The 26637-nt window shown below is 43.6% G+C and overlaps 1 protein-coding gene and 2 long non-coding RNA genes across 5 annotated transcripts; 1 reads left to right on the forward strand and 2 right to left on the reverse strand.

Moving 5' to 3' along the window:
* The first annotated feature begins 850 nt into the window (after nt 1-850).
* LOC308399666 lies at nt 851-1436 on the forward strand. The gene is made up of 2 exons (XR_013972234.1): nt 851-1176; nt 1260-1436. It is a non-coding gene; the product is annotated as an uncharacterized lncRNA (long non-coding RNA).
* A 1886-nt stretch (nt 1437-3322) lies between these two features.
* Nucleotides 3323-6019, reverse strand: LOC308399532. Of its 3 annotated transcripts, none has more exons than XR_013972193.1 (5): nt 5961-6019; nt 5742-5854; nt 3997-4091; nt 3828-3886; nt 3323-3662 (listed from the first exon to the last, which is right to left on the reverse strand). It is a non-coding gene; the product is annotated as an uncharacterized lncRNA (long non-coding RNA). The 3 variants fall into 3 exon arrangements; XR_013972194.1 differs by having other exon boundaries at nt 3323-3695; XR_013972195.1 differs by having other exon boundaries at nt 3323-3886.
* Nucleotides 6020-10675: 4656 nt separating this feature from the next.
* On the reverse strand, nt 10676-17083 carry LOC308400362 (inverted formin-2-like). The gene is made up of 15 exons (XM_080888008.1): nt 16451-17083; nt 16246-16397; nt 16096-16157; nt 15901-16003; nt 15558-15793; nt 15277-15439; nt 14365-14472; nt 13963-14033; nt 13726-13846; nt 13427-13591; nt 13064-13190; nt 12820-12936; nt 12404-12748; nt 11927-11989; nt 10676-11770 (listed from the first exon to the last, which is right to left on the reverse strand). Exons 1-14 carry the CDS (start codon nt 16755-16757, stop codon nt 11928-11930), a joined length of 2139 nt encoding a protein of 712 aa, XP_080744134.1. The 5' UTR covers nt 16758-17083; the 3' UTR covers nt 10676-11770; nt 11927.
* Nucleotides 17084-26637: the final 9554 nt, after the last annotated feature.

Consider the following 26637-nt stretch of genomic DNA (forward strand, 5'->3'; position numbering starts at 1 on the left):
CATCCATACAGGCAAGACAGAGGCAGACCAGACAGTGAAGAAAACAAGGCAAACATTAGAAATATAAAAACGGAAATATAGGATGAGTCGGGGATGAGTTCCTGCCCCAAGTGGAGGAGTTCAAGTATCTCGGGGTCTTGTTCGCGAGTGATGGGAGAAGGGGGCCGGAGATCGACAGACGGATTGGGGCTGCAGCTGCAGTAATGCGGACGCTGCACCGGTCCGTCGTGGTGAAGAGGGAGCTGAGTGTAAAAGCGAAGCTCTCAATTTACCGGTCGATCTACGTCCCTACCCTCACCTATGGCCACGAGCTGTGGGTAGTGACCGAAAGAACGAGATCGCGGATACAAGCGGCAGAAATGAGCTTCCTCTGAAGGGTGGCTGGCCTCTCCCTTAGAGATAGGGTGAGAAGGTCGGCCATCCGGGAGGGGCTCAGAGTAGAGCAGCTGCTGCTCCACATCGAAAGGAGCCAGCTGAGGTGGTTCGGGCATCTGACAAGGATGCCCCCTGGGCGCCTCCTGGGTGAGGTGTTCCAGGCATGTCCCACCGGGAGGAGGCCCCGGGGAAGACCCAGGACACGCTGGAGAGATTATATCTCTCGGCTGGCCTGGGAACGCCTTGGTATTACCCCGGATAAGCTGGAGGAGGTGGCTGGGGAGAGGGAGGTCTGGGCCTCTTTGCTTAGGCTGCTGCCCCCGCGACCCGGCCTCGGATAAAGCGGATGAAGATGGATGGATGGAAATATAGGATTAATATAACATTAGGGATGGGTATCGAAAACCGGTTCTTGTTGAGAACCGGTTCCCACTGTTTCAATTCCTTGGAATCATTTGCCACTTTTATAAACGATTCCCTTATCGATTCCAGTCGCCCCGAATGACGTCATCACGTTGAGTAGCGTCTTTTACCCAGTAGGAAACACGGCGCCTGAGCGGCACAAACGCTCAAAAGTTTGGTTACACTTTATGAGAAAGGATGACAACAGGGCAACGTGCAATACTTGCAAAGTAGAGATTTCATCAAAGGGAGGAAACACTACGAACATGCAAAAGCATTTGCTCAAAAAACACGCGATTGCTTTCAACGAATGTCGTGTTTTTGATCCGCTCCGGACTAGCGAAGCTCAACCCAGCAGCAGCGGTAGCGTTTCCACGTCCTCTCCCGTTAATACTGCAGGTAACTAATCAATTAGCATTGCACATTATGTTAGCGCGATTTACCTTATTACAAAACCTGCTATTACTGTGCGTTGCATTTAGATAACCATGATGAGAGAGACAGAGTCTGGCTGGCTCAGATGCTGGCAGTTCTCGCTGCAGTCTACCGGTAGCGTCTCCTTTCAGGCCAGGATAGACGAATGTCACCGAGCAGTGTCTAAGTTTGTGGTCAAAGGCTTGCACCCATTTGCCACAGCAGATGCCCCCGATTTCACTTTGGTAAGTGAATGTGTTTAATTGTAGGCAGGGACATTACTGGATATTCTTGTGTAATTGCTACAGAATAATTTATGTTAAACTTTGTTATTGCTACAGGAGAATATTTATTTTATTATTTTACATATACATTTTTTTTCCTGGGGACACTGTGACACCCCATTGAAGAGCCGTAGGCTGTGGATCTCTTAAGATCTCACTGTTGGGTTTGTAAGGCCATGTTACTCCTAAATTTCTATCTTGTTCAAAGAGAAGATATAAAACACAGTTCTAAGCTAATCGACTTTAGTGTTCTCCTTTTAAAAAAACGAATCGATAAGAGAATCGATAAGGAATCGAATCGTTAAACAGAATCGAAAATGGAATCGGAATCGTTAAAATCTTATCAATACCCATCCCTATATAACATACAATTAGGGAAAATGTAAGGAACACAATGTAAATGATATTGTAAAGTCATTAAAACAGCATACTCTGATTAAAAGAAACACATAATTGGGTAGGATAATAATAATAATAATAACAATAATAATAATAAAAAAAACATGTACAAGATGGGTATGTATACTTGTAGCCAGAATTTAACAACTATAAAGTTGTAGCATGTCAGTACCTTACCCCATCCATTATATCCACACTTTCAGAAAAGGATATGGTCAATATCTTTACAAATACTTTCTAAACTTAAACGGGATATTCCCTCTGCTTCTTCTGCTTCTCGTATACACCCTCAGGGTTTGTGATCAGCCAGCGGCTGATATGATCATTAATCCTGTAAAATAATATTCTTTCGGTTTATCAATCTGTTTGCATGGATTTCTTAATCCGTTTCCACTGTTAGCAGAAGTTGTGCATGCAGTTTTGGTGTGCTGCTCTCCAAGACTACAAGCTGCGTTAAAGTTGGAAGTAACTGGCCGATGTTCCACTGTTGAAGATCAGCTGTGCCCATTTGTTGCACATTGTGGGTATGGAGAAGTTGAGGCTCTTGCAGGCTACCCACAATTTCCCCAAACTGAGCGATTATACATCTTGCTTCCATATTTGTATCTTGTGTCACTAAAAATGCATTTTATTTTAATTTTATACATTGATTAATGACCTGCAGAATCTCCTTATCATATTAAGTGATTCATAATTGTCACTTTATGCTTTCTCCATCTTGAAAGTGATTACATCCTTTAGGTTCATTTTCTGCAGGCAGGTTTCTGACAGAACAGGCAGATTTAGAATATAACATGCAGCGTTCTATAGATGGACACATAAAGAAATGAAAAATTACATGTGCTAACTTTCTAAACACTGTTACATTAATGATTAAGTAGATAAAACATTTATGTCAGCCTTGGCTCATAGTTCATTTAAAGACAAGAACTTTGTGTGTGTGTTTCAGGTGCTGCACTCTCAAAGACTGAATGAACCAGCATTGCAGCCATGGGTCACTGTGAGCATCACAGGGAAGGTTGAAGCCGCCCACTCCAGCTGTAAGGCCGGAGTCACGGAGACCTGCACCCATGTCACTGCTCTTCTGTTTAATGTAGAAGCAACAGTGTTGATCTGTGGCACAAGGACTGTTACAGGTGAACCTGCATACTGGGTTTTGCTGGGTAATGTGACCAAGATACAGTCAGAGGTTGGCCATAAGATAGACTTCTCCTCTTCAGCTGCCCAAAAAAGGCTCTTGATCAAAACATAAACAGACCATCTGTAGTGACGGGTAAAAGAAGCCGTCCTCAAAAAAGAAAAACCCCACCTGCTGCTGTGGAGGAGTCGTCACTGCTATAATGCCATCATGTTTTATCTAGGGGTCTAGATTTATGCCTATAGTGCACTGCCATGTAAATAATTTGCATTTACTGAATGAGTATCACTGTTCAAAAATTGAATAAAGAAACAAACTAATTTTTGCCTTTTTTTTTATTAAAACCACTTTATAGAACATCACATCAGTTACAATGTAGAATCCATGTCACTGGAGAATTTTGATTCAATAAACAGTAAAAAGGTGAGCTGTGAAGACCAAGGACAAGTGCAGTTCACAGGTTTTCTATCCAAGGAATCCCAGAAGATTGCATGGTGTCATTGCCCAGCAGTTGTTCGCAGGACATATGGACTCAACCTCAACAATCCCTCACACTGAGCAGCATGAAGTGACAGTGCAGAGGAAAAACTCCCCTTTAACAAGAAGAAACCTCCAGCAGAACCAGAACCCGGTTCAGTACCAGCAGCCATCTGGGTTTGGAGGAGAGAGACAGAGACACAGAACTACCAAAAGTATTTTTTTTTATGTGATTGACTGTTGTTGTAATTCAAGCCCTGAGTGTAGAGCAGGTAAGATATAAAGTTGCATCCTAAATTCCATGCTCATGCAGAGTGTTTAGTTTATGACTTTTTCACCTGGTCATTGAACAGATGGTCTTTTAGGGTTGACCAAGCTGGTACCTTGACTCTGTTCTCTGCAAGATGTTGCAAAAAACAAAATCATATGGAGACAATATTGGACACAAAAAATATATAACAATTTAGTTAAATGTAGCATTAACTCATAAGTCTTGCTAAAGTAAACCTTGTATTCTGATTCATCACAGCAGCAGTTCAGTTGGATGATGTCAGCAACTGCAGCAAGTGTCTTGCTGACTGAATAATTTCATCTTGCATAATCTGAAACAAACACATAAAGACAGAAACAATTTATAAATTAACGTTCGATAAAATCTAAGAATTAATCATTTATTAGATACCAATATGAATATGTCTACCATAAAACTTGTGTGGAGCGAAGTTACATTCAATCAAGATGGTCTGGCATGCTACAACTTTATAGTATTCTGGCTACAAGTATACATACCCATCTTGCACATGTTTTTTAACATTATTATTGTTATTATCCTACCCAATTATGTGTTTCTTTTAATCAGAGTATGCTGTTTTAATGACTTTACAATATCATTTACATTGTGTTCCTTACATTTTCCCTAATTGTATGTTATATTAATCCTATATTTCCATCCATCCATCTTCATCCGCTTTATCCGAGGCCGGGTCGCGGGGGCAGCAGCCTAAGCAAAGAGGCCCAGACCTCCCTCTCCCCAGCCACCTCCTCCAGCTTATCCGGGGGAATACCAAGGCGTTCCCAGGCCAGCCGAGAGATATAATCTCTCCAGCGTGTCCTGGGTCTTCCCCGGGGCCTCCTCCCGGTGGGACATGCCTGGAACACCTCACCCAGGAGGCGCCCAGGGGGCATCCTTGTCAGATGCCCGAACCACCTCAGCTGGCTCCTTTCGATGTGGAGCAGCAGCTGCTCTACTCTGAGCCCCTCCCGGATGGCCGAACTTCTCACCCTATCTCTAAGGGAGAGGCCAGCCACCCTTCGGAGGAAGCTCATTTCTGCCGCTTGTATCCGCGATCTCGTTCTTTCGGTCACTACCCACAGCTCGTGGCCATAGGTGAGGGTAGGGACGTAGATCGACCGGTAAATTGAGAGCTTCGCTTTTACACTCAGCTCCCTCTTCACCACGACGGACCGGTGCAGCGTCCGCATTACTGCAGCTGCAGCCCCAATCCGTCTGTTGATCTCCGGCTCCCTTCTCCCATCACTCGCGAACAAGACCCCGAGATACTTGAACTCCTCCACTTGGGGCAGGAACTCATCCCCGACTCATCCTATATTTCCGTTTTTATATTTCTAATGTTTGCCTTGTTTTCTTCACTGTCTGGTCTGCCTCTGTCTTGCCTGTATGGATGCATTTACACCGAAATGTCCCCAACAAAGGATGTTTTAATTCACCACTATTCCAGTGAAACACGAGTCTCCCATCTTCCTGCTACCAGTCTGGAGTTTTTGTTCACCAAAGCACACACCAACTTCATACTGACGGACAGATCACTGCCCTTTTGCCGCCTTGTCTGACCGTGTTTTGTGGCTGTGGTTCACTTCACCCTCTCTTCCCCATTCTTGTCATTAAATCAGGCTGTTCTGCAACCATGGCAGCCATTCACTCTATGGCTCTATTCATGGTGTATTTTACCCCTTCACCAAAGGCCGTTCTCGTTTCCAACATTATATTTGCAGTGTTCGTCTATCTATCAATATCTGCGGAGTATTTTTTTTAACGAGTATCCTATTTTCTAAAGCACAGCATGTAAAGGGTAGCTCGGTTAGCAGGATGCTAGCATGTAGCGCTTAGTGAGACACGCCTCAGACGAGTTGAGCAAAGACCCCGTCTGTGTACTTTATACGTGAGCAACGGATTTAAATAAAATTAAGGTTTCAAAAGACAAACTTGAAGATAAAAAAATATATATACTCACCGGAGAGCCGCCAGGGTTTGCCGCTGCCATCTTGGCGCTCCTAAATTCAAAACTGCCTCTGCAGTCAGGCAGGGGAGGCGTGGAAATTGTCTTTGAGTTAGTCAAACGTTTTCCTTAGTTCGAGTAGATGATAAAAAAATAATAATAATAAATGGGATTTTAAGTAGGACTAGGCGTTCTGTAATGATCTCTATTTAGGAGAAAAACTTAATCACTCACCTTTAAACAGCTCTCTTTTAGGAGACACACTGCTGGCTAACGGTGTCATGTGATCAAACAGCATAATTTAATTGGCTGAGAGCCACTTGACTCGATCTGGTGCTGATTGCTCTGGCTTGGGTCATTAAAGTTCATCACTTTTGCAGTTGAATTTTTGCAGGTGAATTTTTTCAGGTGAATTTTTTTCAGCTGAATTTTTTGCAGGTGAATTTTTGCAGGTGAATTTTTGCAGGTGAATTTTTTGCAGGTGAATTTTTTTCAGGTGAATTTTTGCAGGTGAATTTTTTGCAGGTGAATTTTTGCAGGTGAATTTTTTTCAGGTGAATTTTTGCAGGTGAATTTTTTGCAGGTGAATTTTTGCAGGTGAATTTTTTGCAGGTGAATTTTTGCAGGTGAATATTTTTGCAGGGAAATTTGGAGGATAAAAATTCAGTGTCATAAATTCAATGTCTAAAAATACTTGAATTCTGATGATACTATATTTCTTCCATACTTCACAAGCAACAGAGTTGTGCAAAATACAATAATGTAAACAAGCAAAATACAAGAATGGCTACATCTGAAACTAATAAATATATGTACAATATATCAGAATCAGAATGGGGTTTATTGCCAAATGTTGAGCAGGTTTACAACATTAGGAAATTGCTGCGGTGCTTCAGTGCAAACATAGTGTCATAAATAGCACTTAAATAGACATGGAAAAAAATAAAAGTAGGGATAAGAATTAAAAGTGCTACGTGGAAAGATATGTGCATGAGATATACATGAGATATATACATATTATACTACATATAATAGTATATATATGTTTCTGATAAAATGAAGAGTAGACTGATGTATTAAATATTCCTGTATTGGGTGAGAAAATCAGACCATGTCATAACTGCTTTAAGTCATACAGAATAGATATCAGAGCCTTAAACAGGCTGACGTCTGCTAAATGGGTCAAACTGGGCAGAAAGTCTACAAACACATAACATCCTTATAGAATATGATGTAACACTATAGATCAACTTAGCTCAGAATATATAAAGCATATAAACAATCACAGCAATATGATGCAACAAACACAGCAGTGCTACTGATCCAAAATACTCAAAGCTTCATAGAACTGAAACCAACATTTATTTTTAGTTCCATTCTGCTGCTCATACAGACTTTAGGTTTCTGAACATCAAACTTGTTGCTGCCTTTCATAGTGCGTAACTTGAAGGCCCTGAGTACTTTCTCCCACACTGGAAACACTGGAATGATAAAATTATTTGAACATTACCTAATAAGACTGATTCAGGACAGACAATTAGTTATTTTAAACTTTTCTAGCAGTCCTTCACAAACAGGGAACAGTCTGTCTATTCTCTCCATCTGTCAGCTGCTGCTGGCTCTTCCTCCTCCTCTTCCTCACATACTGCTGAGATTGTCCTGGTGGATCATCAGGGCTGCAAAGCCTCACAGATGATGTGCAGCAGTGGGTCCCTCAGCCTGTCCTCACTCTGGACACTTGCAGGTGTCACACATAGAAATCAGATGTGTGATAAGCTGCAGGATTCAAACACAAGTGTAACTTATAAACACACGTTCATACTTTTATTCCACAATCAGAGAGAAAGAAACAGAGAGAGAGTGCAGGACAGACAGACAGGTGACAGTCTCAGGTGTACACACTGCTACAAAACAGCACCAGAGAAGGAGGATTTAGTGTTTGTGTCACACATGTGTCCACTGTACCATCTGTTCCCAGATGGTACAGTGGACACATGTGTGACTCCTGTGATTAAAGCATCTTTCTTTCAGCTTAAGGAGTGAACCGTCAGCTGACTGACATGACTGACTTTAATTACGCATAAAATCATCACATTCTCTGTAAGATTAAAGTCAGCTATTGAACGGCGAATATTTTGAAGTAAAGGCTTTAAAACCAAGTTAGTACAAACGTCGCTAATGTCACATAACTTTCCCGACATGTTGCCAACAGTAATGTTTTAATGTTCTTCATTATAAAAACATTTGCGCATAAATAAGTGACATAATATTCAGTACTTACTTCTGGAAGTTTACTCTTCGTCCGCTCCGCTTCCGCCGTTTTTTTTCGGCAAAATTATCCAAACCACCGCCGCGCTATGAAGTCTGGGATATGTTGGGCCATGAAGGCTACACAGACCCATCCTTAAAATTCAGGGAAATTAAGGACGCATTTGAGGGCCGCATTTCGAGCAGCCTTTGAATTGGGACAGTCTTTGTCGTGTCGCTGTGACATAATCGGCCTTAAAATGCGGCCTTTAAGGCTGCAGACCCCAAATCCGGTCATTGGTACTTCCTGGCTTGTGTAGTTACTAGGTAACAAAAGCTCAACACTGCCCCTAGCGTCCTGGAGCACTTCCGTTGTGTTTTGGATTTTGCATGTGTTTTGGAGTTTGCGCGTGTTTTGGGGTTTGCACGTGTTTTGGAGTTTGCACGTGTTTTGTATTTTGTATGTGTTTTGTATTTTGCATGTGTTTTGTATTTTGCACGTGTTTTGTATTTTGCACGTGTTTTGTATTTTGCATGTGTTTTGGAGTTTGCACGTGTTTTGGAGTTTGCACGTGTTTTGTATTTTGCACGTGTTTTGTATTTTGCACGTGTTTTGTATTTTGTACGTGTTTTGTATTTTGCATGTGTTTTGGAGTTTGCACGTGTTTTGGAGTTTGCACGTGTTTTGTATTTTGCACGTGTTTTGTATTTTGTACGTGTTTTGGAGTTTGCACGTGTTTTGTATTTTGTACGTGTTTTGGATTTTGCATGTTTTTTGTATTTTGTACGTGTTTTGTCTTTTGCATGTGTTTTTTATTTTGTAAGTGTTTTGGAGTTTGCACGTGTTTTGGATTTTGTAAGTGCTTTGGAGTTTGCACGTGTTTTGTATTTTGTACGTGTTTTGTCTTTTGCATGTGTTTTTTATTTTGTAAGTGTTTTGGAGTTTGTACGTGCTTTGTCTCTAGGGGCCACCGTAGGGGCTCGGCTCCGATGATGCTCTACAACATCTCCTCCTGACGCACCCGCTGCGTCAACACGCACCGCGACAGCGACCACCGCACCGGAAGAGCTGCCGAGACCTTCACAATTAAAGCCCGCACCTGATAACATGCCCAGTGAGGTTCGAACAGGTTTTATTAGAAAAAATAGAATATTACAGTCCACTGCAGCACTGACCGAGTCTGAGGCAGGCACACCGGGGCTGGCTGTCAAATTACCTGGTACTGCCACAGCAGAGGGCGCTGTGGAGCTCTGTTATCATACATTTGGCTTGGCAGTGGTCAGTAGTTAGACTCAGAGGCACTATGTTGTAATTTCGGTGAGTCAGACTGAATTTTCATGTTGTTTTTGTTCACACAAAACTAGCCATTGATTAAAATGAAACAGTGGTTCACCTGCTGGCTAAAGTCACGTGGTAGGCAGGATTCTGCAGATTGTACCGATGGGGATGGTGTGTGCTGAGCCAATCCAGCGGTGCACACCTCACACGACTGAGTCGAATGGCTGTGTAAGTGGCAAGTCAGACCTGCATGATCCAGCAAGACTTAAACCGGAGAGCAGCTCAGAGTCCCTTTTACATACTGTAAGACTTGAGCACGGAAAAGCACGGCCCCCTCAGCGTTGGTCTGCTGAGGAGCGATGATGGAGGATAACTCATGTACGAGTAAAAAGTGTGACCACGCGAGTAACTTCGTCACAGCACACCTGACTGCAGGTGTGACCGTGACGGAATGGCTGCCCTCGGCCTACTCTTATTGTGAAGGCGGGTCGGTTTCCGGTCGCGCGCTCGGCAGTGTGAGGGTTTTCGGAAGACCCGCTCATCGGTAATCAGCACAGATTCTTCTGATCGATCAGCTCAGCGTGCGCCGGGCAGAGGTCACATGATTTGGAGCGCCGTCGCTTCAGTACGGGAAGCGCCGGTTTTGCGTGACGTCACCGCAACGCTGACACGGGGATGAGGATGATGACGTCATCTATTGTAAAAAAAAGAAAAGAAAAAAAGTAAACGCGTGAATAAGCACGTGCACGTCTCCGGTTCATGGCTCTGCGTGTGACCGTCTGTGAGCTGCAGATGAAGAGTCTACCTCACATGTGACTCAGCTGCTTACCTGCGCTGTGTGCGTGTGTGTGTGTATGTTGGGGGGGTGTACACTAATTCAGTTTTATTTATACAAGCTCAAGGCGCTTCATATTGTAAGGTAGACCTTACAATAACCCAGCAGTCATATGACCTCCTATGAGCAAGCACTTTAGCGACAGTGGGAGGGAAAAACTCCCTTTTAACAGGAAGAAACCTCCAGCAGAACCAGGCTCAGTGAGAGGGCGGCCATCTGCCGCGACTGGTTAGGGTGAGAGAAGGAAGACCGTACAAAAGACATGCTGTGAAAGAGAGCCAGAGATTGATAACAAGTATGATTCAGTGCAGGGAGGTCTTTTAGCACATAGTGATTGAAAAAGAAACATCCATCATGGGTGGATGCATCTGGGAGTTATTTTTTCTAAACAGGCTCAGATTTGACCAATCAGATTACTGCATATGGCAATGAGTACTTTGTGGCTCAAAACCTGGAACTGAAAGTCCAACATGTTGGTTCTCGGAGAGCTGCTGCTCCGTCAATCACAGCAGCTCCTTGGTGCAGGTGACCGTCAGGTGAGCACAGGAGCTGCTCGCTTAGAAGAGCACGCAGCAACACGACATATGAGCAAGCGGAGTGAGGTATGGGGTCTTCACAACCCCTGTTCTCTGTACACCATCAGGACGCTTGGCCTCCCTGTGGCTGCGGGCTGCTTGCCTCCACCCCAGGGAAAAGGGTAACATCTCCTGGGTCTGGGGGTTGTACACATGGGTGCTCACAGACACAAACTATATCTTCCTTGGCTGCTACCTTAAAGCATATCGTGCGCTGTTGATCTTGCGTGCTGCTCAACATTCAATATTTAGTATTTACTGTTACTTACACGTAGATAGGTTGTTGCTTTGACCTCTGTTTTGTGTTGTTCTCTTGTTGTTTGTTTTCTTTTTTCTTCTGTTAACAGGTGACCCAATGGATTTTCTCAGTGTCTTCTCTTACTGTCCCCCGATCCCCTCTGTTTTTCTTTCCCCCTTTTCTGTCTAATTGTCTGTCCAATTTTTAATAACTTAAAATAAATAAATAATAATAATAATGATAAAGATCAATCAAGTGGACCAATATCACATTGACACGTTTTCTCCACTTGAAGAAATAAACCCGTTGGGCATCTTTCCTGGCCCTCAGACAATTCTGATTGTTTTTCTGTCCCGTTCGGTACTTTAGCAAACAAACAAACAAAAAACAGGACTCATCAAAGAGCTAGAACAACATTTATTCTAACAGTAAAAGTCTCAGCGAACTTTAATCAACAATAAGAACAGAAAAGTCTAAAACCTGAACACCTGCACGGGAACAATGCGAGGCTTTTAATCTAAAAGGTCTTTTGCAAGAAACCAGGTGAGCAGGCAGGTGGCATTAACCTGGAAAGAGTTTATTTGCTGTGCTTTCTGAGCCCCACCCACATCAGACCACCTGAGCTCAGAGACAGTGCAGCGCCTCGACCTGACAGGAAGTGCACACAGAAACCTTGCTGACATCACAAATGGACGCAGTTACTTTGGCGCCACTGAGAGGTGAGCGAGGGTTAGATCAGTCAGTCACAGGAAGCTCCGCCCAGAATCCTTGCTGCTTCCTCGTTCTTTATGATTGTGTTTCCCTTTTAAACACTTTGTTCTCCTGCAGGTCCAGTCCTGTCGCCACAGAAACAAGTCCTGACCCATGTACCTGGAACCATAGAAGAATAAAATAATAAATGATATTTAAAAAAAGACCTTAAATCCCACAACATAAAAACATTTCGACCAATGAAATGCTTTAGAGTGAAGGACAGCAGTGAATCGCCGCTGACGTGGATTTATGCACAGCTGCAGGTGAGCTCACCTCACTGAAGGATGCATTTTTTCTTTTTCTTCAAACGCTTTCTTCCTGTGTGACCACTGCCTTCTGGAGATCAAAGAGAGGATACGATTGGTCGGTTTCTAGATATAAAGCTTATTTCATCATCAACACTAAAGGATGTTCTATCATCGTCTTGATGAGACCTTACAGCCTGAGCCTCAGCTCACCATGTCACAGGAAACACTAATGTTCAGGAACAGGAAGTGACCTCATAGACTCAGAGCTACATCACAACAGCCAGACTGACCCGGCTACATCACCATGGTATGGCAATCTCGACTCGACTCAACTGTAATCTGCGGCCGAGTCTCCGTCACTCTGCTGCAAACACTGAACACAACTTGATCTGTGTGGGTGGGCTGTGGGACAGGAAGCATTAAAATTTCCATGTTTCAGAAACAAACAGCAGCACTGAGCGTGCTCAAAGCCTGAAGCAGAGAGCACAGCGCCTCACTCTACCTGCTGGGCTGGTGTCTAAGGTGTTTGATGCGTTCTGGGGAGCAGAATCTTCCGGGTTAGGATCTTTGCTCCTGTTGACCTGGGTCACATCCTGCTGACTAGCTGTGTGCTGGACTTCCTGCTGCGCCGGTCTGGTGTCCACTTCAGACTCCGGACCCTGGACCTCAGCTGCGGGGCGTTCACCGAGGGCCTGGAGCTCTGAGGCAGCTCTGTCTGGCTCTGCTGGCTCTGGTTCTGGTCTGGTTCCAGCAGGTGGATGTGTGGGAGTCCGGACCTCCTCCCGAGGCTTCTCGGGAAAATCTGGCTTGTCTTGGGCCGGTGACATCTGCGTGACCCCGGGGTGACCTGAAAAGGAGAACTTGATCAAACGAGCAGTAGTGACAAGAAAGTCTGCAGAAGTCCTGCCGGGCTCTCACCTTCGACCCCACCGTCCGGCTCTGCCCGTGGCCTTGTCTTCCTCAGCCTGCAGCCCTTCCTGATCTCGGCCAGCAGGTTGTCGACGATGTTGCTGATGTCAGCTATTGATTCTCGACCTGTCCGTCACCGGCCCTTCACATGTCTCACCTGTTCTCCACTTGCCCTCCACTTGTACTTGACCTGTCCTTCACCTGCCACACCTGGAGAGACAGGTGTCCCTCACCTGTCTCTCCATTTAAGGAGGGAGGATATAAGGTGAAATAATGGTGTCTGACTTACTGATCTTTCTGGTGGGGGCTTCTTCTCTCAGTTTCCTCCCTTCCTCCAACCGCTTCCTCCTCTTCTCCTGCTCCCTGTGACCTTCGTTCTCCTGATCGAAGAATAAAAGGAACACACAGTTCAAACTTCAGCAGGCTAACCGGCCCCCCAGAGAGGGCGGAGCTTAACATTTACAGGGAAACAGGACTAATGTGTGGCAGCTACCACACTTTGTCACGGTTAAAGTCAGAGCCGATTGGCTGGCTGAGACATAGTTTAAATGACACATGCAAACGTGCGGCAGGGTATGAGTCCTGCAGACTGAGCCGCACTGCGATTGGCGCTGACCTTGAGGGTTCGAAGGAAGAGGTCTCTGAATGCCTTGATGGTGCTGAAGAGCTCTTCGAGGGAGAAGCTGCTGCTGTCCTCACAGAGGTAGGCGGACAGGTGCTTCCTCTGCTCCTCCACAGATGACAGCAGGAGTTGCAGCTGCTCAACAGCCTGCAGGCTCTCCTGGTAACACCACATAAGAACAACAGGTAAGTTCACCTGGAACAGCAGGTCTGTCCCACTAAAACGGTGTCAGTGAGTGTACAGACTGGATTTATCTGCCCGTAAAGGTGACAGCCTCATCCTGAGTGACTCACCTGTATGGTGGACAGGTACTGCTCCTTCATGTCGTCAGATGAGGAGGAAACGCTCCTCTCTGAGTTTTTCAGCCGTTTGTTTAGAGTGTTTGTTTCAGACTGAATAGAGTCCAAGCTGAGCCTGCAGGTGGAGTCAGAGGGCAACATTTAACACCGCTGCAGGCGAAACACCTGAGCTACCACGTCACAGACTCCACCCAGCAGTCTGTACGTGACTGAACTCCTATATGTGTTTACCCAGCAGCCTTTGCACAGATCTCCAGGTCATCGGGCAGGTTGAGCAGGTCGGGGTGATTCTCTTCAGCCTCCTAAGGGTCACAAACAGCAGCAACTGAATTATTATGAGAATAATAATAATAATAATAATGATAATGGATACTTTATTGATCCCCATGGGGAAATTACTTGTTTTTCTCTGCATTTGACCCATTCACTCAGTGAAGCAGTGGGCAGCCCACTAAGCAGGCGCCCGGGGAGCAGTGTGTAGGGACGGTACCTTGCTCAGGGGTACCTCAGGGTAGCCGTTAAGTGGATTCGAACCGCCGACCTTCCGATCATGGGGCGACCACTTTACCTACTGAGCTATCCCTGCCCCAATACTGCAGTATTCCCCAGTATTCGTAGTATTCCCAGCATTACCTGCAGGATGTGGTGCAGCAGCGTGACTCTCGACTTGTTGGCTTTGGTTTCGGTCAGTTTGAGCAGAGTGCTGATCTTAAAGCCTTCAGCATTCCCCGTGTGAGTTCCCTGATGGACCATACATCACATGACTAAATCAGACTACCAGCCTTTACATTTTATTTCAGCTAAATAACAGACTGATTTATGATTTGGCAACTAAATGAACTGTCTTGGTAGACAGTCTGTTGGTAGATTTGTGCTGAGCTAATAGTTGGTGCTGAGTCACACCTGCCTGAATGTGCAAACAAATAAAAACAAAAAAACAAAACAAAACAATCCTCGGATGAACTGTTAGTGCAATCAACCTCACAGCTGTGATATTACTGCTTAGATAACTTCATAAAAACTTCATCAGAGGCTCCAGTTAGCTGAGGTGAAGTCCAGCAGTTGCTAGAGGCCCACTCCACAGCAGAGACACGGACATGACTTATTTTTCTTGTACGAAAGGACAAGCATCATGGTGCAGTGGAACCAGCATCCAGGACATAAACAGCTGCATTATACTGCTAACATCTGCACAGACAGCATGTTGATGCTAAACTAGCCAAGAACTTAAGGCCCTTTCGCATAGGATGCGGCACACTGACCGCTAGCTTGTTCTCCACCTGTCTCGCTTAGCGTAAAGGACCCAAACTCTGTGTTGTGCTGGCCGATGCGCTCTGCTTGGAAGTCTTTGACTTTGTGTCCTTCACAAGAGTTTGTGTTGAATTATGTTCAAATTTTTAATAAAACAAAAATATCGCTCATTCATATAGATGGAAGAGTTTGTTTGTGTGGTTTGAGTCTTCGGGAAGAGAACTGCTTTAGGACCGTCACTGAGCATGCCACACAAAGTAATCAGATTACAAGGAGTAAAAAAAAGATTCTCACATAGTTGAGAAAGTTTCCGACACTCAGGATTAGTTTACAGAAGACTGGCAGCCGAGCGCTCTCCTTCACACCTGCACACAAAACAACACACACAAACAGAAACAAGAACACCACCACAGCAGCCAAACGTGCGTGTGCAGCCAGCGTGTTTGTTGTGTAGCTGCTGTGTGTTTGTCATGTATATACACACTCTGGCAGGCGCGGTCCAGCAGCTCAGGTCTGAGCCTCATAGTCTCCAACACACAGCTGCTCTCCTCACACAGCAACATACACTCAATCCTCAGAGAGTAACTGCAACACACACACACACACACACACACACACACACACACACACACACACACACACACACTGCGAGTGAGTGGACCTGTGGTGAGCTGTGCTTATTTATCTGTGCTTGATGTGTGCTGCAGCTGGCGCTGTCCTCACACCTGAGCAGATCAATGAGCTGCAGGTAAAACTGATCTGCTGATGCCAACTTGTCCTGCTCTGCCAGATGAGACTTCAGGTTCCCTACCTGAGGAGGGAAAGATGAGATACAGGTCAAGTACAGGTGAAGGACAACTGAAGCACAGGTGAGGGGCAGGTGAGAGACAGGTGGAGAACAGGTGAAGCGCAGGTGACCTCATGTTTCTCTGGGAGGAGTTTGATGAACTGTTTCAGGGCCTCAACATCAAACTTTGATCGGTCTCCTCTTCGGATGAGATCCACAAAGTCCTCGTGGGAACTGCAGGTGAGACAGGTCAGGTGATACAGGGATGGTGATGTCACAGCACAGGTGTTTTTATTGGCTGCAAGACTCAGAAAAAGAACAGTCACCATTTGAAGTGCTTGAGGAAGATGTTGAGGTTAAGGCTCTTCTTGGCGTCGATGAAGGACACCTGTGGACAGAATTGAACATGTGGATGTGAAAAAGGTAAAACGTGTAACGCCACACCTGTAAGGTGAAGACAGAGAAAGCTGCGGCACCTCTTTGGGCTCCGTCTTTGACTTGGTTCTGGTTCTGGTCTTGGTCTCAGTCGGAGGGAGACTGAAGAGGTGCTCGATGCTGCAGTAATCTGGCTCCATGGAGTCCAAAGATGTTGACGTCCACAGAGACTCGTGGCCTGTGGACACAGAGTGACGTCAGCTTGGATGAATCCTGCACCTGACCTGGGCCAATACCAGGCCTCACCTGACACCAGTCTGGATGGAAGTTTCTGCCAGTTCAGCTTCTTCATCCGCAGTGTTGGGCAGGGGGTGTGGCTTGAATTAGGAGCGGAGCTGCTATATAACCTGCCCAGACTTTGAACTGTCTCAGCTCTGATGTCACCTGGAGGAGAGGGGGGGAGTGGAGGTCCAGCACCGGGTAAGGGTGGGGGTGGAGGGGGAGGAGCCATAGCACCAGGTAAGGGTGGGGGTGGAGGGGGTGGAGGGAGAGGAGCCATAGCACCAGGCAAGGGTGTGGGCGGCAGTGGAGGGGGTGGAAGGGGAAGAGTCATAGCACCGGGTAAGGGAGGAGGAAGAGGGGGGCATAGGAAGTGGGAAGAGCCGGAGGCAGTGCTGCTGCAGTGGGGGCTGTCGGAGCATCTTTGGTGAGTGCCTCTGATTGGCTGGGAGGACTGTCTGGTAGTCTAGTCTGGACCGCCCTGTCGATGGTAAGATTGGCTGAGTAAGTCTTTCGGGGGAGGAGCTTCTCCAGCAGGTGATCTGCAGAGTCTACCTCAGCTGCGATCAAGAAAAACAGAGCCGATGAATTCACCTTCGCCTGATCCTGTGAAATGCCCTCAGCTTTGATCATACTCTGCCTGCTGTCATTTATACAAACTGACATAAAACAGGGCCTGCATCTGAACCTTAAGGGACTCTTTACAGGGGTCATCTTTTATATAGAGAGGACACTTCTACAAAGAGGCGGAATCAGAGCTGGACCCAGTGATCTGATGTTGGATGCACCCTCATACTTACCATCCTGAGCCAGCAGGGTGGCTCGAGCCATCAGCAGCTCCAGAGCACACCAGACCTCAGCTCTGTCCGGACCCACCAGCAACAAGGCCTGAAGGATGGACAGCAGCTGCACGGAGGATGGATGGCTGGACACCTGAACGCAGAGAGGGTCAGGACAGGTTATTTTGGCTACGTTCACACTGCAGGTGTTAATGCTCAATTCCAATTTTTTGATCAAATCCGATTTTTTTGTCTGCTCGTTCACACTACAAATAAAATGGGACAGCAAACGCGCTCTAGTGTGAACCCTCGAAGCGGCCGCATGCGCAAAAGAAGACGTCACCCACAACGCGCTCTGTTTAGACCCAGAGCAAATAATATTGTTTGACTGATGGCCCTTAATATAAAGACTTCGGACTTTACGTTTCCCAATTTTGCTTTAAGTTATTTTGTTATTTACATAATAATGTAGATAGCCTAATAATTATCCTTATTGCTGTTTTAGAGGAGCGCTGCTTCAAAGGATAGTTGCAGATTTCTGTCAGAATCTGCAGATTATACAGTACAAATAAAATGTTCACGTTTCTCCAACGTTGTTCCCAACAGTTTCACTAACATCTACACTGGATGGCCAGAAGCGTTCGCGATGTCTTCTCGGGTGCTTCTGCGGCACTGATAATTGGCGTCTGTCTTGTGTCAGTGACGTACAAGACGGATTTAATGCGACGTGACCATCAAACAGCAGTCGCATTCTAAAACATCGGATATGTATTGGATTCAGTACCACATACGAAAGTGACCCAGATCAGATTTGAAAATATCGGATTTGTTCCGTTCACACTGTCATACCATGGTTGGATATGGGTCGCATAGGGTCAAAAAAAAAAATCGGATTTGATGCGCTTTCGACTGCAGTGTGAACATAGCGTCTGTCTCCTTACATTTCTATCATTGAAAAGAGAACTACCAGCAGTGTCACTTTCACAGATGCTGCGCCAATCGCTCTGAAGGTGGCAGTGTTGGGTTCTGTAGTTTAAACCAGTGTTTCCCAATCTTTTGGAGCCACGGTACATATTTCACGTTAGAAAAATAACACAACATACTACCAAACAAAAATGTCACAAAAAGCATATTGATAATTTTTCCCCGCGCACCATGTATAGCAGAATTGGTTCAGTTTGTTTAGATGTATCTGTCCCACTGCGCAAGTGTCCAGTGAAGGGGGGGCATGGCTACGCGCAGGCGGGAAGGGGAAGTAGGAGTTTTTTGGAGTGTCAGTTTTTTCTTGTGTGGAGGAACGAAAGAAGGCAACCATTCAAGTTGGAGTTAACATACCAGTTGTGTGATTATTGGACTAACAAGTTTGTCCCCAATCTACCCTTTTTTTGCTTTCTTCTGACCACTACTAATGCTAGGGCCTTCGTCTGGGTCGGAATTTTCTCAAGGACCCAGGTCAGACTCACTATTTTTCTTTTCAAATATTTATTTATTGCTATTACGTGCTGCGTCGTCTCACTCACAGCATGACTATTATATAATTTCTTCTTCATGTTCTTCTGTTTTACTGGCAGTCGGCAACCAATTTAATTAGAGCAGGTAGTTGTACTCCCCTCTAGTGGAAGTTAATGTAATTGTTCTGCCCATTACTCAAGCCGATTGCTTAGACCAGCGGTCTCCAACCTTTTTTGCGCCACGGACCGGTTTATGCCTGACAATATTTTCACGGACCGGCCTTTAAGGTGTCACGGATAAATACAACAAAATAAAACTAGTACCGGTACCGAAAAAAGAAGATTTATTCATAACACACGTGAAAAGACCCAGGAAAACCGAGTTAACGATAAAAACGATAACAAAATAACGCTGAAAACCGATAAAAACCCTGAAAACGAAACATTTCACGCCTGAGCCTCACCTCTCGCGGCCTGGTACCAAACGACTCACGGACCGGTACGAGGCCCGGGGGTTGGGGACCGCTGGTCTAAACCCACCCTAACTGGACTGCTCAAGGATGTTTTACCATTGATCCGATATTGTTGATATGCTGCATATAGCAAACTTTACATTTAACTGCAACGAACCTCTTAAATATTTGCAAAATCCTTAAAAATGAATTTTGGTTAATTAATTTCAGCCAGGATTTAAAGTACATGAAAAAGTGTACAAAAAGCACAAGTGTCTCCAAATGCCTTACTTAATTTAAGTTTCTCTCTTCTATCAAATCTCACAACTGTGTTTGAAACCAACATTTTGCTAAAGATGCAAAAAATCAGTGAGATTAGAGGCTAAAGTCATATTTATGTGATAGATTTCAGTTTGTTGAATGATGTGTCTTCCTCAGACACAAAGGTTACCCGCGGAGTTCCACATGGACATGTTTTAGGACTGATACTTTTCATCTGTTACAGTCCTCCACTGCTATGCAGATGATAACCAAGTTTATTTATCTATGTTGCTAGGTGATGCAAATAACTGGGATGGCTTAAAACATGAAGGCTTTGATGACCCAGGATTTTCTACTTCTGAAGCTATGGAACTTCCCCCTAAAAGCTCCAAAACACACTTAAAAAATGGATTTTTGATTTTAGTACTGCTGTGAGAAACCTTGGAATTATTTTTTGATTAGGATTTCTTTCTTAACTCACACATAAAACAAGTATCTTAGTCTGTCTTTGCTTGCATGCACTGTATTGTCAGATTTAGGAACATCATGTCTACAGCAATGATAAAAAAGTAGTTCATACTAAATAGGGTTGTAATTAGTGAATATCCACATTTTTAGAAAAGTCTCCAGAAAGCCCATTGTTGATCTAAAAATGCTGCAGTGAAAGTACTTAGAGAGAGAAATTATAGTTCTTCGTCTATATTAGCTACTCTTCACTGGCTGCCTCTGATACAGAATTAACGATGATTTTCCTCACATAATGAGCCCTTAATAACAGTATTTATAACAGTATTTATAACAGTATGTTTGCACTGAAGCACCGCAGCAATTTCCTAATGTTGTAAACCCGCTCAACATTTGGCAATAAAACCCTTTCTGATTCTGATTCTTAATGACAAAGCTCTTCCACACCTTAAAGACCTCATACTATCCAGAGATCAGTGATCAGGTCCCTCTCTTGTAAGCCAGATTCAAGTTTATGAGGTAGACACTGTCTCTACATTTCAAGATTAGACTTCAAACTTTTCTTGTTAATAAAATTTTTTGCTAGTGGTACAGATAATGGAGGACTATCAGGTGTCTTTGAAGCATCCCTTAGTTATGCTGTTGTCAGGGTGCCAAGCAACTTTCCATGATGCACTGAGCACCTCTTCTCTTTCGGTCTTTATATGCCAATAATTGTCTTCTCTCTCACGTTTGATGGTTTTTCTGTCTTTTCCCTCTTTTTTTTGCAGGTATTTGTGATTCCACAGCTGATGGTTCCAGAATCTTTGATCTGTGCTTGATCACACCAGTCTTTCTTGTTGCGAAATATGTTGTTGTTGTGAAAGATGTTTCACATCCTTCTTTTTTGTAGATTTTTTAAATAATATGTAACTATGTAACTTTATGTTGTTGTTGTGTCTCAAGCAGTGTGGGAGCAATCTACGGTTAGTTTTTACAGGCAAACAATGGAAAAAAATATAATTAAAGAAATTATAGAGACTATGTTGCGGTTTGAAAACACTAGCTTGGCAAACATACACCAAAAGTGTTAGCATGTGAAACCTGGAACACTTTCTTCAGTTTCCTTTAAAAAGCATGGATCACTGTGTCCTGAAATAAAAAGGAACCTTAAAAAAAGATTCATCTGGTTTCAGTGTCCAGTTATGTCACAGCCCATCAATGCCTGCCTTTAAAGTCTGTTTACGCCATGTGTGCTTTTCTCTCATTCACTGCCAGCCCTTCAATTTTGCTGTCATTATTTGAGGCAGTGTGTTGATGTGAGGGTTTGAGCCCTTCGCTCTCAGTAGAAAGAAGGAAACAAGAGGCATCATTGTGCGACTTACCACTGTGCTTTGATCCAAAGATGATGGCGTTCAGTTCAACAGCTGCTGTTCTGTTTTCAGATTTTAGAGGGTTAAGCTCTCCCTCTCTCTCCTTTAGTTAATGTCTAGCTAATGACCAGCCTAGTATCAAATTACTTTCAGATTTCTACCATCTCTGTCTACTGTGGCAGCTGTTGCACGTGTTTAACATTTAGTAGGTGGAATTTATGCACACTGGTTACCATATTTGGAGACTAGGTAACTGCTTAGTCAGTTGTTGTTACTAAATGGAATTCCAGTCTAATTATGGTCAAAATCTCTGATGCATTAAGAGGTATTTGTAGTCTTAATTTTGCAAGGCTAGCTGGTATTCTGACATCAGCTTATTGTGAGTTAATTGCCCTGAAAACTATTTTCTTCAGAAATTGGTTCAAATCTTTTCTTGACATCTTTAAATACAGATAAACCATGAAGCAAATGTAAATGAACTAAAAAAGAAACAGATTACAGCTGTCATAGATGATGAACTCCAAGAGGCAGTCTGGAGATGAGTCCGAGAGAAAGATTTGGAAAAAATTATTCAAGGTGAGAGAGGAATCAGTTCAACTGGCCGTTGGCTCCGTTTATGAATGTCTTTGGACATGAGAAATTTTATGGAAATGTTAGTAATCAATCAAATGCTGTTGCTCTGTAGGAGACCCCCAACACCATATATTTAAAAACTGATAGAACCTCCCTCATAATACTGTTACTGCAGCTTTTTCATAGCAATAACACACTTCATTTCCACAAACCACATCTTATTATTATCAACTTTAGCTGCAGACAGACAGACAGACAGAGATGGCCCAGTAATCATTCCGGTTATACTTCTTTTAAATCCACAAATCAATATCAACATTCTAGCATAAAGTTCTAATGGTAATACTCAGAATTCTGTATTCACACATCTTTGTACACTTTTTTTAAAGTGACAGTTTAGCTCTACAAATATTCCAAAAGGATGCTGTTTATGTAGTTCCTATTTTAGCAGCTGAACACCGGTACATTCTAGTAAATGAAGCCACGATGAGAGACGGTGGAAGTTTCTAGAACATTTTGTGCCTGTGGGACGCACCGTGGTGTGTCCTGCTGGTATATCACTACCTCCAAAATCCACCGTTGGAGAAGGAAGCAGAGACAGAGGCAGCAGCCCTGAAAAGTGTGTCCCCATGTGTGTGTGTGAGAGAGAAAAAGGACTGTCTGAATGCTGAATCTTGCTGCATGGTAATTAAGATTTCCCTAGCATCAGCGGCTAGTGCTCAGGGCTAAAATGATCCACAGAGACCTCCCGAAAACTCTAGTGAACCCTATACACTTCTTCACTGACAAAAATGAAAGTTGAAGCAGATAAAGAGAAATCTCTAATGAAAATCACCTACAGTATGCTAAGTATTCCAACAGGAAGGTATCCACAAAAATGTAATCCTAGAAAATAGCAGTAGGAACTTACTTCATGGTATCAGCCTTTTGAGCAGTTTTCTCAGTATGATTTCCAGTGCAAATAAGTGAATGACAGGGAGAAAAATACAACAAGTTTTCCTAACCAGGATCATTTAGATACTCTAATCAACATGTAACCATTAGAGTAAAACAAAACAAAACAAATCTGTAAAAATACAGTACAGTGTATTGTTTTCAAATGCAGGAGTTTTCCATCTTATGTTTTTTTTTAACCACACATTGAATTTTACCATTTAACACTTTTGGAAATGCCCATAAATAAATTCCATAATCCAGTCTTTAAGTGATGACGTGACGAGTCCTGCTTCCAGGCCCCTAAAAACAGTCAGTGATCACTGTCTCTCTCTCGGTTTGTATTACCGCTATTTATTCTAAGGCTCAGTTTTTAAAACCTTACGATGTAGCTACAGCCAGTGTTGCCAATTTAGCGACTTTGTCGCTATATTTAGCGAGTTTTCAGACCCCTTAGCGACTTTTTTCCTAAAAAAAAGTCGCTAAAAAAAGACGTGAAAGCGCGTATCGCATAACTCTCAACAAGCAGCGGGTGCTGTAACGCAGTCAGTTCTTCTTTTACTCTTTTACTCTTATGCTGTTTTGTGGATCACAAGGTTTAAAACTACTTATAAACACACACACAAAGTAACTTCACCAGAGCGCCTATTTCGGGTCACTTTTGCCGGTCCAAGCCCGGGTAAAGGAGCAGGGTTGGAATTGTGACATTAAAAAAACAATAATTGCTAAAAGAAATTTAATTTGTAGTTCTAAATAAACTCTAAATGCATTTAGGACGTTTTTTACTCCCTTTATGTCTCTTCCACAATGTTATTGCTCTCTCCAACAACATAGGTTACAATTAGATTAGCATGACCAATTATGCAAATTAGGCGATGACGTCATTTAGCGACTTCTAGCGACTTTTAGGACAACCAATAGCGATTGTCCTTACTGAGGAGTTGGCAACACTGACTACAGCCCAGCCCATGCAGCAGTATATGAATCACTAACCTCGTATTGTGGATGGATTATCTCAGTTGTTCTCCTGACTGATGTTTGGTCCGTTTACAGCATCCTGCCATGCGATTGCATTTGTCCCTAACCATCAGGAACCCTCACGTTAACTTTTATCAAGTGGGAAAAAAGTTAGCGTTCATCCTCCAGCTTCACTGTTTATATTATGCTAACCTGAACCTTCCCTAAAACTCTAAGTATGCAGAATAATAAAAGTAGAAGAACGAATAAACCATAACAATGAAATTTATACCTCATGCCTTCACACCAAAGAAAACCCAGCAGTCTGTCTTGTGCACACATTTCCATCCTGCACCCTCTTATCCAGAAAACCAGGCTTTGGAATATTTTTTTTCCTTTAGTGAACATTAAACACAAACAGCTTCCAATACCATTTGTCTGAATAGTAAAGCATCCTTGTTCATTTGGTTTCAGTTCCAGAAGTTAATTCATATTTATTCAAGTTATTCTTCATTCCACGTCCCTCTGGGCTAATAACTGATCCACAAATTAATTCCTCACTGGGAGTAATCAGATTCTACATCAACTCACTTTACCTCAATTTGCTCAGTCATCTCACTTTTCTGACTGCAGGCTGTTTGTTTGGTTTTGGCAGGGAGCTCCAACAGGGTTAGAGCACTCATTAGTTTTCCTAGTCGCGTGCCGTGATTTCTGATGTCCAGGTCTCAGTTTTCCATCCATCATATTCTGTGATAAATGATTCAGCAGAGGTTAGTTTATCTGAAGGTGACCTCCCCTTGCAGTTTCTGTTCTTATCAGCCAGTCAGCTGAGGGGATCATTTTTCAGTCTCCAAGCTGGCAGTTAAAGGGACTTGGCCATTTTTCTTCCTCTCTCTCTGTCCCTCCACACGCACACACACGCACACACAAACACACACACACACGCACACACACACACACACAATGTTAAGGTTCAAAATTGAGGAGGGAGAGTACAAACCACTCTTGGTCCAGAAGGTCTTTGGTCAAACAATGATTTTAATGAACACACGTGTGGGAAGACACTCTGTACGCAGACAGCCAGTAGTCCTCGACTTAATCAAAGCATGAACAGATATTTTATAGCATCAGGGTTTGTTTACTGACGCCCCTTCATGCGTCACCGGTACATTTTATACATAGATCAGATCAACATCATCATGACTTTTCACCCAGAAAATCATCTTCTATTTTCATGGCTTGGTACTTTCCGTTCTTGTCTCAAAGTGAATTGTTCCTCTTTCTTGTCTAGACATAACTGATCTCTCCTCTAAATAAGTCTAACTAATATGTGTGTATGTGTTGACCTCACATGCTCTTTGTGTCACCTCTTAACTGTCTGTGTCTCGTCCTCAAATGCTCCTCAAAATAACCTACACTTAGACTCTGCTTTCGGTTTCAGTTCTGCAAAAGGCACACTCTGCAAACCTGCAACTTCCTGTCAGCCTGCAACTTAGTCTCTCTGAAAGACACACACTGTTTAAACATCTGAATGCAATATAAACTCCAGATTATATTATTAATGCAATGGTAATGATGACAATTATTTAACAATAGCAGTAAAATAATTTCCCTGCTCCACACTCCCTCTCTCGACCTCTGGAACACCAGAGGTCGCAATACATTGTGTCCTCGCTCAGACCCTCTCTGGTGGTGTCGGACCTCGAGATCTCCAGGATCCTCGCCCCTCCTGTGGTCGCCGAGATCTTCTGTAAAGGAAACAAAACACCTTTTCCTGCACCTCCCTAACTTATCCTATCTGGGACTCTTTAATCAAAAGCCTGATCCTAATTATCTTCTTAACTTATTGACTTGTATTTATATATATTCTTCAACATTACTCATCCCTTTAAAACTCTTTAAGCCCTGCTTTCACGTCCGGTTGCTCGCTCTATTTTTCCCTTATCTGATCATCAACATCCTGTGCACAAATTGTCGCTGCTGCAAGTTCCTCTACTCCAAAAGAAAACAACCACTTTAATCAATTAAGTTTAAGCATATAAGCAATTACTCCTGTATACATTTCATCATAGCTAAATGCTGCCTTGGGTGACAGGAAGTTTGCATGCCCATATAAGGTGACGAGTGAGCACCCAGAGAGAGAAACAGATGAGCTAAACTCTAGGCAGATAAAGCGAATGGAGGTTTTGAGAAAAGAAATGAAAAGGATAGTAATCGTATGCTTTAGTGTGTTAACACAGATTACAGATAAATAAAGGTGGACTTCTCTCAACCTGGAATTTTGAGTACGGCGTCAAAACCAGTAGAGTAGCATAATTGGGAGAAAACAGGCCAGATTTTGGCTTAAAATCTTACAGCTTGACCTCACACTTGTCCCCATCCTGAGAAGAAGCTCAAAGGACAGTTAATCTCCTGATGAAGACCAACAGAACATCGTGGACTTGAGAAGAATTAATAGCAGGCAAAAGACAGTGCAACTGAAACCACACTGACGACACCAGCAGCAGCATGTAAGGAACCACGAGGTGGAAACATGTACTGTAAATTACAGGCTGGGTAGTTGAACAGTGGGATAATGAACGGTGGTAAAGCACTGGACACTGATTGTCAGATTTGCCATGCTTGGAGTAATCTTGAAAGAGATGACTGAGAGGATCAACAGAAAAGAAGAAACCACGTGATGAAACATGCACGGTGGACAGCAGGCTGGTAAGAACAGTGTGACATGACTGTTTAAAGGCACTGAATGTGGTATTTTGCCAGGCTGGGACTTGATCCAAAAGGAAAATACTGAAGAGAAACAGAGAAGAAACAGACTGTGTTTGCTGGAATTCAAGACAACAAAAGGATACTGAGAGAAGAGGACGGTGACCAGTGAGAATAGAGGGTGTAATTGGACTGAAAGTGAAGCTTGAACTCATGATGGTTTAGAGATGTCCACCGTCACAAACAAAGAGGTAAACAAGAATAGAAAACACACATAGACAAAGT

Source organism: Rhamphochromis sp. 'chilingali' (assembly GCF_963969265.1).
Source record: "Rhamphochromis sp. 'chilingali' genome assembly, chromosome: 7".
Taxonomy (NCBI): Eukaryota; Metazoa; Chordata; class Actinopteri; order Cichliformes; family Cichlidae; genus Rhamphochromis; species Rhamphochromis sp. 'chilingali'.

Coding starts and splice junctions, on each gene's coding strand:
- LOC308400362 (XM_080888008.1), bottom strand. CDS start 16,757: ATGACTCTTCCCCTTCCACCCCCTCCACTGCCGCCCACACCCTTGCCT. Junction 16,398..16,450: donor TCCATCCAGACTGGTGTCAG/GTGAGGCCTGGT, acceptor CAAGCTGACGTC/ACTCTGTGTCCACAGGCCAC. Junction 12,749..12,819: donor GCCGGACGGTGGGGTCGAAG/GTGAGAGCCCGG, acceptor TCTCCTTTTCAG/GTCACCCCGGGGTCACGCAG.